This window comes from Kogia breviceps, chromosome 10, assembly GCF_026419965.1.
Source record: "Kogia breviceps isolate mKogBre1 chromosome 10, mKogBre1 haplotype 1, whole genome shotgun sequence".
NCBI classification, from domain to species: Eukaryota; Metazoa; Chordata; class Mammalia; order Artiodactyla; family Physeteridae; genus Kogia; species Kogia breviceps.
The window spans coordinates 87,449,811-87,471,282 of NC_081319.1; the positions used below are offsets into that span (position 1 = coordinate 87,449,811).

At 43.5% G+C, this 21,472-nt stretch overlaps 1 protein-coding gene across 9 annotated transcripts in view; it reads right to left on the reverse strand.

Annotated features, from left to right (window-relative positions):
* Nucleotides 1-21,472, reverse strand: part of CARMIL1 (capping protein regulator and myosin 1 linker 1) — a 326,341-nt gene that overhangs the window by 196,327 nt on the left and 108,542 nt on the right. For all 9 annotated transcript variants that reach the window (XM_067006576.1, XM_067006574.1, XM_067006577.1 and 6 more), the window contains one exon: nt 4,274-4,324. In XM_067006576.1, the coding sequence (XP_066862677.1) occupies nt 4,274-4,324 (51 nt within the window). The remainder of the gene's footprint in view (nt 1-4,273; nt 4,325-21,472) is intronic.

Here is a 21,472-nt window from a genome sequence, read left to right on the forward strand (position 1 = left end):
CTTCCCTGGTGGAGCAGTGGTTAAGAATCCGCCTGCCAATGCAAGGGACACGGGTTCGAGCTCTGGTCCGGGAAGATCCCACATGCCACAGAGCAACTAAGCCCGTGCACTGCAACTACTGAGCCTGTGCTCTAGAGCCCGTGAGCCACAACTATTGAGCCCACGTGCCACAACTACTGAAGCCTAGGCTCCTAGGGCCCATGCTCCACAACAAGAGAAGCCACCGCAATGAGAAGTCCGCTCGCCGCAACTAGAGAAAGCCCATGCGCAGCAACGAAGGCCCAACTCAGCCAAAAATAAATAAATAAAATAAATAAATTTATTTAAAAAAAAAAAAAAACTAGCAATGTAATGGGAAAAAGAACCCATTCAGAACCAAACCCATAGGACCCTTAGTTCTGCCTGCTGGTGCTATGTTGTACCTTTACACATTTGGTCGGATAAATTTTAGAACAGAGAACCCCTGAATCTCCAGTATGGTGATGAGGGCTGGAGGTAGAAAGATAATTCATTCTTTTGTCATTCACACAGTCAACCAGCAGAATTTATGGAAGGCCTACTGTGTGCCAGGACTGGAAAGAGGAATGAGACATTCATCTTGTCCTCCCATGGTTACATGCAGCATCGGGGGCACATTTTAAACATTCCATTAGAGTGGACGTCTTCTTACTTATCATTATCAAGATCTATACTTGGTGGATTTTGAAAAGTCATTTCAAGCAGGGAATCATTTTCTAAAAACAGTCCCTCTCTACCTTTATTTATTTCAAATTAAAACATAAACATATTTTCATCTTCTAGCCTTGGACACAGTGCCAAATTTTCTTCTTTGAGTCAAGTCCCATTGTCTGGCCCTCCAGTGGCATTTCCTCTGTGGACCACACCTGTAAATGCAGGGCACACAGCTTCCAACTGAAGCCCTTTAAAACGGAGTGAGAGCTGGAAGACACCGGGAAAGCGATGTGAGGGCATAAGTTCTCTAGATTATTATGTTCCCCAACCCCCCAGCCTTTAACAGTTGTCCGGTCCTTAACAAGACAGTAATTTTTTACAGTGAATTATTTTACCAACGTTCAGTACTTCACAGACACTCTCTCCTTTTGCAGCCTATTTCACTGATATGTAAAATATCTTTTTAAAAATTTACTATTGTTAATTATAACTGCTATGAATAGGTTTGGAAGCAAACCACTGACCCTTGGTGGGCATCTCATACAACTGGTGGCAACAGATGTAAACAGCTACATTCTCTTATAACCGAGCGGCTGCGAAGCTGCAGCTGGCATCAGTCAGTGTATCCGGACTAGCACAGGCAGCTTTGGTCAGTTTGGCTGGGGGAGGTTAGCTGGAGGTCAGTTAAGATGCTGCTGCACCTCGGTGCTGTCCCTGGAATAAGCAAAGTGCCAGGGAACCAGGAAAGCACTGAGACATTCCAGCTAGGCCCTGAAGAATGACTTCAAGTGTGTCAAACAAAGAAGGAGTGAAAAGGGAAATCCAGGCAGAAGAAAAAGAATTTGCAAAGGCATAGAGGCATCCAAAGAACAAGGGCAAGACAGAAACGAGAAGTAGACCCTGCAGTTTCAGGGATAAGTAAGGGGGGACAGGCCGAGTATGCGATTCATCGGAGCCCTGGTTCTTATCAGTGGTGAGGAGGGGAATCATGGAGACACACTGATTGACATCACAGCAGGGTTCACACCATTCTCTCTAATCTCACCCATTTTTTTTTTTTTTTTTTTGCGGTATGCAGGCCTCTCACTGCTGTGGCCTCTCCCGTTGCAGAGCAGAAGCTCCGGACGCACAGGCTCAGCGGCCATGGCTCACGGGCCCAGCATGTGGGATCTTCCCGGACCGGGGCACGAACCCGTGTCCCCTGCATTGGCAGGCGGACTCTGAACCACTGCACCACCAGGGAAGCCCCCACGGCTCTTTTTAACAGGCCTTTGCTCTCAGCTCCCACCACTGACCCTCCTGACTCCAGCCCACCCGGAAGACAGTTTAAAGAATGTCACTGGGCGGAGGGGGGGGTGGGGGGGGGGTGGGGGGACTAGTTACAAAGCTGAGACACAGGCAGGCTGCAGGAAGATCTGAGGACATCTTTAAGAGAGAACCACAGATACAAGTGATCAGTTAGATAAGAGGAAGGAATCATCCAAGGCCCACCTCTACCCTCAGCAAGACAGTCCCCACCCAACAGGCAACAGAGCGAATCTAAATGTGATTACGCGATGCTCCTTTGGGAACGCCAACTGTTCCGCGTGCAGAAACCCATGTCACGATTGCCCATCTTTCTGACCCATTTCCCTCCCTCCACAGCCTCCTGACTCAGTCCTGGGCCCACATCTCAGCTCCCCAAACACACTGTGCTCTTGCAAACTGCTAAACCTCTGCCCAGGGGGAGACCCCTTTATCTGCCTGGTTGGCGCAGGCTGGTCCTCCAGCCCAGCTTCTCTGTAGACCCTTCCCCGATATGACAATCACCGCCCCCCCCATCCCCCCTTCTGGAGGGAATGGCAAAGTTCTGTTTCTTCATCTGCGTGTGACTGCAGAGGTATCTGCTTTGCAATTAATCACGGTGATATACATTTCTCTTTTGTGCATTTGACTGCATATGTGGTACATTTAACAATAAAAGGACAAAAGAAGAAAATGTTTAATTAATCAGCCCCCGAAGAGAAGAAACCTATGTGAAAATCGGGGCTGTTGTACACTACTGTTCTGAATATAATTATTTCCCCAAAAAAAGGACATTGACACCGGTTCTGCTTCTCAGCCAAGGTGTACTGTGACACATGAAAACCAGCCTTCTGCAGGCAGGTCCCTTTGGAAGAAGATCTGCCTTTATATGTGATGCTGACAATATCAGAAATCAGAACCGATGTCCAAACTACCCTAGCCAGGCCGATGTGAGATGTTATACACATCTTGGCATGAAGCCGGGCCTTCCCTCAGGAGCAAAGCAAGGAGGGGGCAACAGAAGGGAGGCAGATGACCTCCCAAGAGGTAATACACCTTCTGCCGTGTCAGAACGTTTTTAATTAGGGTAAACATATCTTTCAGGAGCCTTCTACTCAATAGGCTGCTTGACTATTTTCTCAAGCCCATAAAATTTCCTTCCACAATTAATTTTTCACCAGTGGGATAATGTTTAACACTTCCTTATATCCTGCCTTCAGGTACTTTAGCTCATAGGTAATTTAGTCCAACATCACTTATATAATGACTGATTTCACTTATAACACATTATAAACATAAAGACTCACTTTATATTATCAAAAGGGGTGGGATAATATAAAGTCTCATTCCTCAGAGAAACTTTATAAAATTTAGCATTTGTATGATCAGAAAGAAAAAAGGCAGGATGGCCTTTGACTAGCAAATAGTGGGTTGGTTCCTTCTCAAAGTTCAACAAAAATCATGCAAATCATTCGTTTGTCAGTCCTACCAGGTCCACTGCATTACAGCACCGTGTCCAGCACATAAGTAGGTATTCACAAGACAGTGGGCTAAATGTTGAATTTTACGAATCAAGAAAGGACTGAGAAAAAGAGCAAATAACACTGCAGAGCAAACACAGGAGCAAGGCTGAAAGCATCTCCCAAACTCTCCCCATTTTCCTGGGTTTGTGGGCAGCTGAGTTCATATCCTATAAAATCAGTCAACACCTTTCTGTTACCATAAAGAAAATAAAAGAAGCAATTATGATGCCTAATTCATGAGCTATCAGTTCAAATGTTAATTTGCACCCTATAATGAAGGACATCTTATGGAAAATGTTAGATCTTTTAAAGAACCAAGTGGCACCGTGTTATTTTTTATGGGCAACACCAGAGTCTGCCCACGAAAGAGGGCTAGGTGGCTACGTTCCCAGTAATGCACTCTGTAGAGTTATGAAGGTTATTTCCCGCGTATCAAAGCCTTAGAAAAATGGGCCGTCACTGGACCCAAAGAAATAAGAACTAGACTTGAAGAAAGTGTAAACCCCGCTCCAGTTGAAAGAGAAAAATAACTGAAATCCACAAGCCTTGGGGATATGGAGCACGAAATGCTTCGCCACTTTTCTTGGGATGCCTTTAACACAGAGAGGGGACAAAGGAGGAAACGTTTCGGTGCTTTCTGGGAAGAAGGAAGGAAAATATGGTTGTGCAAAGAGAACTCTGGACACATTGGCCTAAATCCTAAGTCTACGCAATTGAGAAGCGAGTGTGTTTTGTGGTGTGTGTGTGTGTGTGTGTGTGTGTGTGTTGGAAGGAGGAAACTCATCAACACTCACCTTGGTGGGGATTCGTGCTGTGACAAGGAAGGCTCGGCATGATGTAAGCACCTGTAAGACAGAAGCAGCCACATCAGTATAAGTAGCGAAAAGTCAGCTGGTGGGCTTTGGTGTGACCCGCAGGCCTTTAATGATACTGAAGCCTCGAGAGGCTTGGTTCCTGACATGTAAGAAGAATAAGTGACCTGGGACAGCTTGTTGGCCTTGTAGGATTATTAGCTGTACTCTAAGAATTCACTGTATGAAGGGCCGTATCAAACAAATCACCTGCAAAATCTCAAGATGAGCAACCAGTCAGCAGCCCAAAGGAGCCACAGATTACTCCAGTTGAGTAAGCAAGACAGGTGTCTGACATATTAAAATACAGATATCTTATCCATAGGAGGAGCCTCACTATATCAACAGCAAACTTAACGAAGAAGCCAAGTACTCATTCACACTTTCCAAATTACAACCGCCACCCACCGTTTGCCCTCTTGCCTCCTGTTCTCTGTCCACTAACTGATAACATTTACATAACGCACAGGCAGCAAAACAGGCTCTCCTCCCAAGAAGTTAACCCCGACTTTGCTTCTCAGCTATACCTCTCTCAGTCCTAGAGAACATTTATCAATTCCAGTCCTCAGCTAAGAACATACAGATAGCTCATGGGGTCCCCATATGCCTATAGCCACCTCTTGCCCAGCAGGGGCCCTTGTGAATACAAAGGGGCTGGAACTAGTCTGAACTCCTAGTTCACCCCTAGAGCAGAGTCTACCAACTTTAACGTCTAAAGGTGCCACTCTGCAACCCGGAGGTTCGGGCAGGCCTCGGGGGCCTTTGCAATAAAGAAGGCGAACTCCAGCACTTCTCAAGTTCTGATGGGAGACCTGTCTTTGATTTTCCAAACAACTTGCTTGTCACTAAATTGATATGTAGCGAATGATACGTATGTGCTAGACTAAGAATGCTAGATTTGAACAAAACTTGAGAAATCATAAGTCAAGGACACTGAGGCCCAAGTTGCTACAGGATTTATCCAGATTCAAGCCAGGGCCCATCCTGTTCATTTACACACAGAAGGTGAGTCCATGCGTGTGCCTGTAGCCTGCTCTGTGCCTCTCCTTAGGCTCCCAACTCTAAACAGAAATGGTATATTTTCTAGATAACTCTTCTTTGAATAATCAGAGGTCACTGCTGCTGGGAATAACTCAAGTCAGGACCCTTTATGAGACAGATGATAAAGAGAGGTAGCCCAACACTGGCTGGGAGAGTCTGATAATGAACAAGGGGAAGGCAGAGAGGGAGGGGCACGGCCCATTGAAGACTTGCCACCCAGATGCCTTCAATCACAGCTATTCACGCGATCCTTTCCCACCTGGGTTCATTTTTGCTACTTGACTTTAGAGGTGGTGTGCTCTAAAAGACTATTAGTAAGTGACTTCTAAAAGTGGAGCCAACAAAAGACATCTATATTTGAATATTCTTAGGCCATGAACCGCAGTTCTTTTCCCAAAGGAATGATCCTTACTTTTTTTACTCAGGCCCTTCAGAGACGGGGGGTGGGGGTGGGGGTGGGGGTGGGGTGGGAAGCAACAAGCAATAGAAAGGGTAGAGGCGTGTAAGAAGTGGGGTCAGATGAGTGAGTGGAGGTCAACTGTAGCCCAGGAGTAGCAGGACTGGCTACATAAACTGCAGGGCCCTTTGTTCAAAAATTATAAAGAATTTTAAAGACAGTGACAGAAAGCATTTACCCAAGCGTAGGGCCCTTCTGAGAGCGGTGCCCTGTGTGCCTGTACAGGTCACATGCCCATGAAGCCAGCCCTGAGTAGTAGCTACCATTTATCAAGTGTTCCCTATGTGCCATAAATGGGCAAACATCCTTGGATATACTGATTCATTTAATCTTCTCAACAACCAAATTCTCTATCATTATTACCCCCATTTTACAGATGAATAGACAGATTCTGTGATATAACCCAAGGGCAGGAGTAGGGTTCGCGTCTGTCAACTCCAAAGCCTATGCTCTTCACCATTAGGCTACCTTTACACATTCTAACCCAATCTTGCCTCCTGGTCTCTAGCCCCTGGCAGTTCAGTTAGATTTGGGGTAGAAGGGTGAGAGCCCAGGGCCACCTGTGACTGGGAAGGGATTCACACAGCTCCCGGCTCAAACAGTATCTTTCTCAACATTCCAGTAGTTTAAAAGATTCTCTTTTCAAATCCAAGAATGGCCTGGAGAGCTAAATTTTTCAAGTCATCTGCACTAGCCAAGCCTTGACTAAGACAGCAGTACCCAGGGAAGTAGAGTTTGGCTGCCTTTGGGGAAAAGGCAAGAGGCAGTTTTGTTGTGTGAGACACACAGGGTTCAGTGGTGAACATCAGACAGTCAGAAGAGTCCTGACAGTAGTACAAAGGGAGATAAAAGGGGGCCAGAGACAGGTGTAGCCAGTGTTCTCATTTGCTTAGGTCTGGCAAACAGGTTATCTGTGACTAAATTACAAGATCAGGACTCATCTTAAAGGATGAAAAATTTGCCTTCTCTGAACTAAGACCTTGTCCCACAGCACATTTTTTTTAATTGAAGTTTAGTTGATTCACAATATTGTGTTAGTTTCAGGTGTGCAGCATAGTGATTCAGTATTTTTGCAGATTATACTCCATTATAGATTATCACAAGATAGTGCGTATAACTCCCTGTACTATACAGTATATACTTGTTGCTTATCTGTTTTATATACAGTAATTTGTATCTGCTAATCCCATACCCCTAATTTGTCCCTCCCCACTTCCCTCTCCTCTTTGGTAACCACAAGTTTGCTTTCTATATCTGTGAATTGGTTTCTGTTTTGCATATACATTCATTTGTATTACTTTTTAGATTCCATATCTAAGTGATATCATTTAGCGTTGTCTTTCTCTGTCTGACTTATTTCACTAAGCATAATTATTCTCTAGGTCCGTCCACACTGCTGCCAATTTCATTCTGTTTTACCTCTGAATAATATTCCTTTCCACGGCACATCTTGATGTGGCACCCTTTCAAACACTGCTCCTCCTCCAGGGGAAAAGGAAAAAAGAAAAAGAAGGAAATAATGCTGACACTCGTGATGACCCGCATGGCTATAGGAAGCCAGACTCCTCACCTCTTTACGTTGACCCTTGACCAATTTGGGGCTTAGTCTGCATATAACTTAGAGTGGGCCCTCCACACCCACAGTTCGGCCACATCTGAGGATTCAACCAACCACAGACCATCTAGTAAGTACTACAGTCTTTACTCCTGAAAAATATCTGCATAAAAGTGGATCTATGCAGTTCAAACTCATGTTGTTCAAGGGTCAATGGCAGCACACACGTTTCTTTCTTCCAGGGGTACTTGTATGATCAATCCCTGATTTTTCAAGAATCTTAAGTCCACAAAACCTTCGCACAGAGGTAAAATAAGAGTCAAATCATAAAACTCACATGCCAGAAAGGACTCAGTATCAATCACCTAGTGAAAGACCCCCTTAGAGTTTATAATCTGAGAGCAGATCCAAAGAAACTCATCTCATAGATAGTTTGTGCCGGAGCGTGACTAGAAGAGGCAACTCCTTATTCCCAGTGTATCACCTTTTCACTCTCTCCTCAAATAGCAATAAGGGTCAATGCCAAAAGCCCCAGACAGGAACACATAGCCTCTTCAGTAGTCAGAAAAATATGTTTAGCTCTGTGAACATTCCCTCTCAAAGGAAAATTGGTCCTACAACATCCAGGATCATTTTACAAGCATAGTAGTAATACCAGCCAATACACGTTGGGTACCATGTTCTCATCGGTTTGCATACATCATCTCCTTTAATCCTCACAGCAGCCTATGGGCTAGATACTATTATTAACCTCATCTTAAGAAGAAGAAACTGAGACACACAGAGAGTATATAACTTGCCCACGTCACCTAGCAAGTAGGTAACAGAGCTGGGATTTGAACCCAGATGGTCTGGCCCCAGAGATTGTGCTAATTACTTATAAAGCCTCTCAAATCTCACCTGTCCAAGAACCAGCTTCCTCAATAGTCTGCACACATGCAAAGACAGATGAGTCACAGAGCTTTAAAGCCAGAAAGAAGCAAACAGGTAAAAGCGTCATCAATAAGATGATGGATATTTGCATATCATAAGAACAAGGACCAGTCTCTACTGTCTGTCCAGACCAGTGTCTGTCTGTCTGTCTCTGTCTCTCTCTGATCATGGGTTAATCTCTGTGAGTCTCTATTTGGATCTGTCTACTTGATTCTACATGAGTATCTCTCAGCTTATCTGTGTCTCTCCTTGCCTGTTCCGCACCCCTCCCTCCAATCCCTTCTCTCTGCTACGGCCTCCGCTAACCCTTCCATGCCCCAACCCACCTTCTCATTCTCTTTTCCCTCCTCTGGCTCCCCCCTCCCTTCACTCTGCCCCCATTTCCCAGCGCTGTCTCTCTGCTAATCACTGAGAGCTTGTATCTTATTTATGCCCATTACAAAACAACAGGCACCCATCACAGAAGAAATACTGTGTTCTCAAAAAGAGTATTTCATTTGGAACAGAGTCACAGAGAAACTTGAAAAAACCATGAAATAAAAAGGACAAGACACCTTTTAACATTATTATACAACGAGCACATCAGTAACTAAGTGATTACAAGGTCCCCTGGGTGAATCTAGTTACTAAAAAACTAATCTCAAAACAGGCACCCACATAACTGACACACGGCAGCAATCTCCAGCATGAGACACAGGCTGGCCTTTCCACCCATTTACAAGTGTCACGTTTTGGAGAATAACGTCTCCCACAAGCAGCCAAGGCATCAGGTGACCTACCTGACTTCTCTTGATCTGCCCTCTCCTGGAAAGTCACCAGGGGGTTTCAAGGAGCCACTGACAAGGTATTAACTGGCTCAATATATTTTTTAAAAGAGAGGGGAAAAAAAGCTCAGCGTGTTCACACGGATTCACCTTTCGAGTAAACAGCAATCTCTTGACCATACGTAGATACATGAGGTTCTACGGATCACTTCTGCTTTCACTCTGGCAACAACAGAGCTCACAAGCTGTGGCCCTGCATGCCAACTCCCTTTTTTTAGAAATATTTTAAAGGCTGCGTAAGTACACGGTGTCCCTCAGAAGTTGGACACGGGCCAAAATCATTTGTTTGAAAAGAGACACACCCAAGGCTTTGAAGGCAGAAGCTTTGTGCTGGCTGGTCCCCATTTCTGGCGATCAGCTCAGGTTCCCAGAGGCACGAGGACTGTTCTTAGAAAGCCTTGAAGGGGATGGAGCCGAAGGGATGAAATTCACCGATGCTGACACCCAGCCTTTCCCAACACCATGCCCACTTGTGAGCACAAGAGCGTAGCAACGTTTTGAAGCAAGTGTGCAAAACTACGAACGCTACCATTCCAAGAATTGTGCTTTTTGTTTTATCACCCCAAACTGGGCCAATAAATGGAGCCACATTCATGCTGGGAATCCCGAAGAACTCAATCTCCTAGCTTTCCTGTTTGGGGCCAAGATGCCCTAGGATTTGTGGCCTTGGAGGTCTTACACACACACACACGGCTTCTAGCAGGTGAGGGGGGAAATCGCGCAGGAAAACTCCTCTTTGATTTATCAGGAAGTGTTTCCTGGTAGTGTGCACTACCCTGGTGCTAGGGATAGCAAGCATCTTCCTTGCAGGGTGAGAACATCTTCATTTCCAGTTTTAGCTCTCAGAATCCTGCCTCCCGGAAACTGGGATGCTTGGCTGCCCTACTTGCCGGGGTTTTGGAATCAGGAAGACAGATTCCAATTCTGGCTCTGCCACTTTCTAGCTGTTTAATGCTGACAGAGTTAGTTAACTTCTCAGTTTGCTCACCTGTAGAACAAGAATAACACTGCTCTGCAGGACTAATCTAATACTGTTGTTTTAAGTAAAATACAAACGTAGATAAAGCTCTAGCCCAGCACGCAGACGTCTCTGCTGAATATATCAAAATAATTGGTGTGAGAGCATCTTAAATTTAGATTCCCAAAGTAAGATGAACATCTATTGAATTTTTAAATAATGCTTTTTGTCAACAGAACAAAACAAACAACAGCAAAACAGAAACAACGATACTGAGACATCTCCTAGGCTGGCATTTTCAGTTCAATATATATACCTTCAACCTTCAAGGAGAAGAATTTTCTCGCAGAGTTAAAAAAAAACGGGGGGTGGGGGAGGGAGGGGGAGGGCATTAGAAGAAGTATATGTGCTGAGCCAAGAAACCTTAACCACAAAGGGCAAGCTAGAACTTCCCTCCCACCTCCTCTGCGAGGCCCATTCTTCCAGAAGAGTCTTAGCATGCAAACCACACTTTCAACCTCTATAATGAATTTCCTCTCCCTTTCATTGAAATGCAAGCAGCAGCTTGGTTCCCTTTGAGGCTTCTTGGTTCAACTTTTAACTTCAAAATTTCACTTGGAAACATTTATAAAAATCCTGCCTACTGTTAAGACTCATAGCTGAGCAGAGAAGCCTAAATTTCCTTATGGAAATGATACAAAATGAGGTCGCCCATGGAACCCTCTCGTGGCACACTTACGAAAAACAAAAGTATCTGTTTCACCCTCTTATAGGACTCCATTATCTAAAGCCTACCGCTGCACAGGCAATCCAGAAATTCACGGCCCCTAAATCCACATCCTTTCCTGCACATTACCAAAAACGCCTTTCCTGTAAAACTGGGCTCTTCATGGCAAACATTCGACCGATGGCCTTGTACCACCCAAATGCCCTCTAATTTGCAAGCAAACTAAATGATGGGTCCCGTTTAATACGTTTCCCCTCTTCCAAACCTCCAGACCTCATTAATCCGAGACACAAGCTTTGGGGAGGGAGAGGGGCAGGTGGTGAGGTCTGTTAGCGACACTGTGGAGAGTTATGAGTGACAGATGCTAAGGGACTTGTGCAAAGGTCACCCAGGAAGTTGAGAAAGAATAAAAAGCCCCTCTGGCTCTGAGCCTCGTAACAACCCACTGCACACAGCTCTGATGACCTTCACCCTCTCTGGCCAAAGCAGGACACTTCACCCAAAAGGAACACAAAACAACACATCGTTTTAGTGCAATTTCTGGCCCCAAATCCCTTATAAAACTGGATCACCACACTAGGAGGCAGCATAGTCCAGAGCAGGTCCTGAAAAACTACCAATCCAGCCACACCTGTTTTTTTATAAATAAAGTTTTACTGGGACGCAGCCCCAACCATGTTTAATGGATCATCTCCAGCTGCTTTCACACTATGAAGGCAGAGCTGAGCAGATGCAACAGAGATTTTTATGCCTCACAAAGCCGAAAATATTTCCTCTTTGGTCCTTTACAGAAAGTAAAGGTTTGCTGACCCCTTGCATAATGGTTTCGAGGACAAATTCTGGGGTCGGGTTGCCTGGGCTTCCAAGCTTCACCGTTTACTATCTGTGTGACTTGGGGCAAACTACTTAACCTTCTCAGTGGCTCAGTTTCCTCTTCTGTAAAATGGGAGCAACAAGGTACACCTCATGGAGCCATGAGGGTTAAATAAGTTAATGTGTGTCAATAAGAGAACATATGTAAAGTTCTGAGAAGAACATACGGCAAGTGCCAGCATATGGAAAGTGCTAGTGTTTGTTATTATTTATATTACAATAGTATAATAATATTATACATGTCCATTATAGTATTACACTAAGAACAGAGTTATTGGATTTAGCCTGGGTTTGGCCTCAAGCTGGCCAAGTGACCTGACTCTGAACAAGTTAACTGTCTCTGTGGACCTCAATTCACCCCAGTGTAAAATAAGGGGGTTGGAATAGGTGTCTAGCTTACCTTGCTACACTCTGGGTCATGACTCAGGCCCACTGTGGAACTGTCCCAGTTCTAGGACCCCTCTTCTCTTTGCTTTGCATGGACTGCCGAGAATGGCAAATCGCCAGTAAATATTTGAGAGGAATTAATTCCTTCTTGGGCCCCTGCTCCCCAGAAGGACAGATGCTCCCTCAATACCGGGGGCAAGGAAGTCACTGGAGTTTGGTTTTCGTCTTCTGATATCTAGTTTCAGGGGAAGTCTTTGTACTCTAACACCTGTGTAAATCCATTTCTTTTCACCTGGTTATTTATGCCATTATGCAGAAATGGAATGTTTACATACAGCCTGTCAAACACAGTCGCTTCATTCTTCATTCTGCAGTCCTCCTGTTGCAAATTGTAAGGTTTTATCAAAGCGTGAAAGAAAACAAATGTTTCTAATTTTTCCCCACGGATGAACATGTGGCTACTTCCAAACAACATCAATTCTTCTTGATGTCACTAACAGTTCAAATCTTCTTTTCAAAGCACTGGCCAAAACAAAACTCTGGAACCAGCTGCACTGATTCTATGATGATAACATATTTTTAAAGGCAGAATAATGGTGTGACCATAATCCCTGGAATGGGACCACCTCCTAGGCTAAGAGTAAAGATGAGCCCAACACCTAGAACCAGCCCCACAGGTCCAGGAAGGTCAGGTTAAGGCACTTACATGGGGCAGAGTTTCTGCCCAGACCTCTCAGCATTGGGGTCTCATGGGTCTGCACGGGGCACGCTTGGAAAGGGACCTCTACTAGTCATCACTGTCATATTTATGGTTTAAATGAATTCACCAACAGTAGAATCACAGTCATTCAAAGAATACAGAAGAATACAACATGAACGTAAAGGTCACATTAACCCAGTTAACAAAACTTCTCCTGCTTCCCTAACACAGGGCCAGCCAGTCTCTTCTTGAACAAGTCATGAGGCACCAGAACCTAACTCTAGCGAAAAATCACAAAGTTAAAAGCAATCTGGAGATAGGCGTATCTAATTCCTTTATTTTATAGACGAGGAAACAGACCAGGAAGGGTCAAACAATTGTCTGCATTTATCAGGGCTTGCTATTTTTTTTTTCCACCCCAAACAATGGAATTTAAGCACAAATAAATTTTTTAAAGGAAATGGGTAGCTCTCATAATAAAAAATTTTTTTAAAATGTTTTTCATTAAAAACCAGACCTCAAGCGGGACTGAAATCAAATCAACTCTACAGATTTAAGAAGCAAGAACTAGTGGGGAGTCCCTTCTGGCTGACCTGATGGAGTGAATGGACTCCAGCCACTTTTCTTCCATGTATGATTTCTCTCAAGATTCAAAACCCAGAAGCGAGAACCCCATCCTGGGCATGGCACCCAAAAAAGACCACAGAGAATAACTTGAAAGGAAAGACACAAAACAGTTACGGCTTAATGACAAAGACCGCGGGCTCCAGAGGCAGAAAGCCTGGGTATGAACCCCCGCTAGACCACTCACTACTAGCTGTGTGACCTGGGGCAGGTTACTTGGCTTCTCCATGACTTAATCACCCCACCTGTAAAAACATGGAGACAATACGCCTACTGAGATGACATACGTACACAGCACGAGACCTAGCACATAAAGGAGTCCAATAAACATGTCCTTGGACAAGTTCAGTGGTAATATTAGTTAACCAGCAATACGGCAGAGCTGGAACATGAAGTAAGTTTCGCTTGTCTTTTATCCGAATTCTCATGCTGTGGTCCCTCCCCAACATACACTATTTCAACTTGCAGCTTACAAGGGGGGGCCCTTAGATCCCCATCTTCTCAAGCCAAGGAGGCACAAATGTCACTTCCTTATTCTTCACCTTTTGTTAATTATCATTTTCACCAAATGAAAAAAAGTTCACATTTTCTCTCCTGCTCTCAGAGAAAATTTATGAAATATTCCTCCACTCTGCAGAAGTGTGGGTGGCATATGGTAGGGGGAATTGGCTTAGATTTAATACTGCTACATAAATAATCCGATTGAGAGATATTCTTCATTACATTCCACGATAAACAGGGAGAGAAGGAGAAAAAAGATTTGGTGATTATACTGAGAAATCCGGGTATGCACATAATTTTCAAACTGAGGGCTGCAGCCCACTGGTAGCTGGTTAAATCAATTCAGGAGAGTTTAACAAGCATATTAATAAAATAGACTGAACTGGAAGTGAAAAGAAAATCAAGTGCATTGCAAATAGAAACCAGAGCATTGTTTCATGAAACTTCTGTTCAGAGATATCAGTGTGCTCATGGCACACATGCATGAGTGTGTGTGTGCACACATGGGGGCGGGGTGCTTCTCAAAATCAATATAAAATGCATTTCTCCTGTGGGTCCAGATTTTGAGAGTATGATAAAAACTGGTTTATGGCACCATCTGCACCTATAAGCGTGATCCACCATGAGGCTATGAGAAGGTTGAGGCAGCGTGGTAGGATGGCAAGAACATGAGCTTTGGAGACAACAAAATCCCAGCTTTGGCATTTTGTGAGCAGACTGGTCATAGGCAAGTTCCTTTAAGTCTCCAGGCTGCAGTATCCACACCTCTAACTTGGAGACAGTATTTGCCCTTGTGTAAGAATTGGAGATTACCTATCAAGTGCTAAGCCTATAGCACACATTAATATAAAAGAAGTCATAACTGGCCTCAAAGAATACAGCTCTGAAAGTGATCTATAGGGATAAAAAACTGAGACCTACAGAGATGTGTACAAACTTGTTAGTTAGGGACAGAGACAAGCCCAGATGCCCCGTCTCCCGCCCTGAATCCCGTCCTCGACACAGCATCTCCAGGATGTAGCTTGAGTCAGTGCAGGGGGAGATTATTCCCATGGTAACTACAGCCTATCTGAGAATTAGAAAAGAATTTCCATGTCTGGGTGCGGATGTAGTGAAACCTGATATAGAGAAAGAACGGGCTTTACATCATAAGAGACTACTACAAGCAACTCTATGCCAATGAAATGGACAACCTGGAAGAAATGGACAAATTCTTAGAAAGGTATAACCTCCCAAGACTGAACAGGAAGAAACAGAAAATATGAACAGACCAATCACAAGTAATGAAATTGAAACTGTGATTAAATAACTTCCAACAAACAAAAGTCCAGGACCAGATGGCTTCACAGGTGAATTCTATCAAACATTCAGAGAAGAGCTAACATCCATCCTTCTCAAACTCTTCCCAAAAATTGCAGAGGAAGGAACACTCCCAAACTCATTCTATGAGGCCACCATCACCCTGATACCAAAACCAGACAAAAGATACTACTAAAAAAGAAAATTACAGATCAATATCACTGATGAATATAGACGCAAAAATCCTCAACAAAATACTAGCAAACAGAATCCAACAACACATTAAAAGGATCATACACCATGATCAAGTGGGATTTAATCCCAGGGATGCAAGGATTCTTCAAAATACACAAATCAATCAATGTGATACACCATATTAACAAACTGAAGAAGAAAAACCATATGATCATCTCAATAGATGCAGAAAAAGCTTTTGACAAAATTCAACACCCATTTATGATAAGAGCACTCCAGAAAGTGGGCACAGAGGGGACCTACCTCAACATAATAAAGGCCATGTATGACAAACCCAGAGCAAACATCATTCTCAATGGTGAAAAACTGAAACCATTTCCTCTTAGATCAGGAACAAAACAAGGATGTCCAGTCTCATCACTATTATTCAACATAGTTTTGGAAGTCCTAGCTACAGCAATCAGAGAAGAAAAAGAAATAAAAGGAATACAAACCGGAAAAGAAGAAGTAAAACTGTCACTGTTTGCAGATGACATGATACTATACATAGAGAATCTTAAAGATGCCACCAGAGGCATGGACATACATACTCTACCAAATGTAAAATAGATAGCTCGTGGGAAACAGCCACATAACACAGATCAGCTCACTGCTTTGTGACCACCTAGAGGGGTGGGATAGGGAGGGTGGGAGGGAGATGCAAGAGGGAGGAGATATGGGGATATATGTATATGTATAGCTGATTCACTTGGTTATAAAGCAGAAACTAACACACCATTGTAAAGCAATTATACTCCAATAAAGATGTTTAAAAGAAGTCACCAGAAGACTACTAGAGCTAATCAATGAATTTGGTAAAGTAGCAGGATACAAAATTAATGCACAGAAATCTCTTGCATTCCTATACACTACTGATGAAAAATCTGAAAGAGAAATTAAGGAAACAATCCCATTCACCACTGCAACAAAAAGAATAAAATACCTAGGAATAAACCTACCTAAGGACGTAAAAGACCTGTACTCAGAAAACTATAAGACACTGATGAAAGAAATCAAAGATGACACAAACAGATGGAGAGATATACCATGTTCTTGGATGGGAAGAATCAATATTGTGAAAATCACTATACTACCAAAGCAATCTACAGATTCAATGCAATCCCTATCAAATTACCAGTGGCATTTTTTTTTTTTAACAGAACTAGAACAAAAAATCTTAAAATTTGTATGGAGACACAAAAGACCCCGGATAGCCAACACAGTCTTGAGGGAAAAAAATGGAGCTGGAGGAATCAGTCTCCCTGACTTCAGAGTATACTACAAAGCTACAGTAATCACAAGACAATATGGTACTGGCACAAAAACAGAAACAGAACAATGGAACAAGATAGAAAGCCCAAAGATAAACCCATGCACCTATAGTCAACTAATCTATGACAAAGGAGGCAAGGATATACAATAGAGAAAAGACAGTCTCTTCAATAAGTGGTGCTGGGAAAACTGGACAGCTAACATGTAAAAGAATGAAATTAGAACACTCCCTAACACCATACACAAAAATAAACTCAAAATGGATTCGAGACCTAAATGTAAGACCAGACACTACAAAACTCTTAGAGGAAAACATAGGAAGAACACTCTTTGACATAAATCACAGCAAGATCTTTTTTGACCCACCTCCTAGAGAAATGGAAATAAAAATAAAAATTAAAAACTGGGACCTAATGGAACTTAAAAGCTTTGGCAAAGCAAAGGAAAACCACAAACAGGATGAAAAGACAACCCTCAGAATGTGAGAAAATATTTGCAAATGAATCAATGGACAAAGGATTAATCTCCAAAATATATAAACAGCTCATGCAGCTCAATATTAAAAAAACAAACAACCCAATCAAAAAAATGGGCAGGAGACCTAAATAGACATTTCTCCAAAGACATACAGATGGCCAAGAAGCACATGAAAAGCTGCTCAACATCACTAATTATTAGAGAAATGCAAATCACAACTACAAAGAGGTATCACCTCACACAGTCAGAATGGGCATTGTCAGAAAACCTACAAACAACAAATGCTGGAGAGGGTGTGGAGAAAAGGGAACCCTCCTGCACTGTTGGTGGGGAATGTAAATTGACACAGCCACTATGGAGAACAGTGTGGAGGTTCCTGAAAAAACTAAAAACAGAATTACCATATGACCCAGCAATCCTACTACTAGGCATTTACCCAGAGAAAACCATAATTCAGAAAGACACATGCACCCCAGTGTTCACTGCAGCACTATTTACAATAGCCAAGTCATGGAAGCAACCTAAATGCCCATCGACAGGCGAGTGGATAAAGATGTGTTACATATATACAATGGAATAGTACTCAACCAGAAAAAGGAACGAAATTGGGTCATTTATAGAGATGTGGATGGATCTAGAGACTCATACAGAGTGAAGTCAGAAAGAGAAAAATAAATATCGTATATTAATGCATATATGTAGAACCTAAAAAATTGGTACAGATGAACCAGTCTGCAGGGCAGAAATAGAGACACAAATGTAGAGAACAAACGTATGGACACCAAGGGGGGAAAGTGACGGGGGTGGGGGGGGGTGATGAATTGGGAGACTGGGATTGACACATATATACTAATATGTATAAAATAGATAATAAGAACCTGCTGTATAAAAAAATAAATAAAAGTCCAAAAAAAAATGGGCTTTGGACTTAGACCAATTTGAATTCACTTGCCAATTCCCCCACTTCAACTATATAATCTCTGAGACTTAATTTTCTTACCTGTAAAATGGGTATGGCATAAGCTCTATATGACAGTTGTGAGGATTAAATGAGATAACTTGTAAAAACCCTAGCACTCTCTTAGACACCCTAACATTATTCACTGATGATGCTAACACCTGGCTAAAAATCTCTATACACCATCTCCTCTCCAACTTCTGAAATCAGAGGTCAGTAATGCTTCCATTCACATAAGGGCACTGGACTCTGGAGATGTACTGGAGTTTGACTGTCCCAGTTCGAATCCTGACTCTGCCACTCACAAGCGTGGGTGATGTGGAGAATGGCCTCCCTGTGTCTCACCTTCTCATCTGTAAAATAAGGAATCATCATACATACCTCATTGGGGACTGTTGTGCGTATATACACAAGGTGCTTAGAACAGTGTTGCCAACAGTAGGGGTTAGCATCATTGTCATGCATCGGCAAGACTCAGTGATCAGGTGGCCTTCTCATTCTTTGACCTTTTGGTCCACGTAAGTCACTCCCTGGGCTGTGCTGTCTATCTGCTCTACCATTCCTAATTCATGCATCCCACTCTCTGACCACAACCTTCTAATTTCTCCTTCAGTGTGACCCATGGGCCAGAGGGGCTGGCATCACTTAGGAGCTTGTTAGAAATGCAGAATCTGAGGCCCCACTCCCAGACCTACTGCATCAGAATCTGCAGTTTAATAAGATCCCCAGGTGATTTATACACACATTACAGTTAGTGAAGCACGTGCATCTTTTCCTCTACTCAGCTGGGCCTGACACTCTGTTACTTGCCCCCTGACCCTGCCAGGTCACTGACCATCCTACATCCTCCCAGCCCAACTTCATCCCACTAAAACCCCACTGAAATCATTCCTCCACTGTTAATACCTTCGGCCTGTGTGTTCCCTATCCTTTCATCACGCCCACAGAGAAAAACCTCAACCCTGGATGAACCCACCCAGCCACCTATTCCAGGTTTGCAGTGGCGTCTGCCAAGTGCAGCTGGAGAACAGGTCTAACCCACGAGCTGATTTCGCTTCCTGCATCTGGAAAGACGACTTCATTCCTACTCCACTGAGTACACAGACTTCATCAGAATGGTACTGCTGACCATCCCACTCCAGCCCTCCACACCTGCCTGCCCCTGTGGCTACATCTGTCCTCTCATCTTCCTCTTCTTCTGAAGTGCTGGAGGTAAATGCCCACCCCCTCATCTGGGCTCTGGATTATATCTTGCCCACCTTTGCAGGAACTTTAAGTGACTAAGTATGCCTTCCATTCCATATGGAAATATCCAGAGAGAGAGATCCCAAGATCTAGATCTGTCTCCTGGATTCTTCACCCCTCTCGTAGCTCCACCTAACTCCCTCCTTCCTCTGAGCCCAACTTCTCAAAAAAGGATCTGCACCTCATGTCTTCACTTTTCTGCCTCAAATTCACTCTACGGTTCAAAATTGGCTTCTGTCCCCACAGCTCCACTGAGGTCCCAATCACTTGTTTGTTGCTGAGCCCCGTGTATAGTTCTTAACATTTCCTAACAAGATTTCTCCTTAGCACTGGGCGCAGCTGAATGAGATTTCTCCTTAGCACTGGCACAGCCCCTCAAGCTTGGAATTCTCTTTTCCACAGGTCTGTCCACCCACCTCCCTGGTCATATCTATTCCCCACTCCCTGCTACCTTCCATTCTCTCCCATGACTTCGATGGATCTCAGAGGAATCCCAAGTTCATGTGCAGCCCAGATCATTCTCGGATCATCAGATCTATCTCTCTAACTCCACTTGGATGTCTCTCCGAACCGTAAACTCAGCATGTGATCTTTCTTCCAGAAACTGCTCCTCCTCTAAGAGTTTGAGCTCAATAATGAGTCATGGCCATGCATACAGTTTCAAGCCAGAAATCCTGGCATTGTCAATGTCACTCCCTACACCTCAGTCATTCACCAAGTTCAGTGCAATCTAAACATCTCTTAAATCCAGTCACTTCTCTCCAGCTCCAGTGCAATGACTGTACTCCAAGCCACCATCCTCTTGCTCCTGTAACACATGCCATAGCCTCCCCACAGACCTATCGTGCCTCACCAAGTCAGCTGCCCATATAGAATCTTGATGCGATCTTCTAAAAACCCAAACATTATCTTATCGCTTCTCTGCTTAAGCTCTCCAGTGGCTCTGCATGACTTCACTGCTCCCTGCTTCCACCTGCAGCCTCCTTTCCCTGCCTCTCCTCCCCACCCCCCCCTCCAGTTCCAGCCACACTGGAACTTGGTCCCCCCAAGGGGACAGCTCCTGCCCCACCCTCTGCTCCAAATGCTCTTCCTTCCCGCTTTACCTTCACGTGATTCACACCTGCTCATCCTTCAAATCCCAACCTAAAGAACTTCCCTAAGAAAATCCAGACTAGAGGTCTCCTGATCATATATTCTCACAGTATTTGCACATTTCCTTAGTAATACCTTTTAATTATTGGTGGAATTGTGTATGTAACATCTAACAGCCCCACCAGACTGTAAGGTACCTGGGAGCAGGGACCATATCCATCCTAGCCAAAGTTTACTGCTCTTCCTCACCCCCTTTCCAGCTGCAAAAACTCAAGAGTTCAGAAGGTTAAAAGAGTTGCTACAGTCTATGAATCCAATTATAAAAATTCTGTTATGCCTGTTTATTCCTGACAGCTACCACATAATAGACACATCCTTCCTATTTAATAGTCAGTCATATCCTATAAGGGAAGTACCTGAAAATCTGTTGTTTGCAGCTCACCTCGACCCACTTCAAACAGATCTACTAGCTAATCCCCAACTCACCTGCCAAAAAAAAAGAAAAATAGAACAAGAAAAAGGTAACCTAGCAGAGGAAAGGTGTAGAAATACCAAATGCTGACATCCTTGCCTTTTGCCTACTGTGTTCAAAGAACTTCTTTACTCAAAAATTCACTACAGAAAGACTCTAGTTTTCTGCAGCTCCCAAAGGCTAGGAATGTCATTTCTAGCAATGGATGCAGGAAAAACAAAATCCACTCCAATAAATGATTTCAGGTCTCCTAAGGCTCTCTAGACCTTGATTTTGCCCTTGATTGTGCTAACAGAGCAACAGAGTTAAGTCCACAAAATGAAACAATTTACAAAAGGTGGGTCAGGGTACTGATGGGACATACTTCATACAAAATACAAGAAAAAATCACATGTTATTTTACTGACAATAGACCATTTAAACAGAAGCAAACTTATCTTTAAAATGCAGGCATAATGAAAGGACATGCCAAAGAGAGGAAACCTATTTTTGTAAATAGAGCATGTTTTTCTT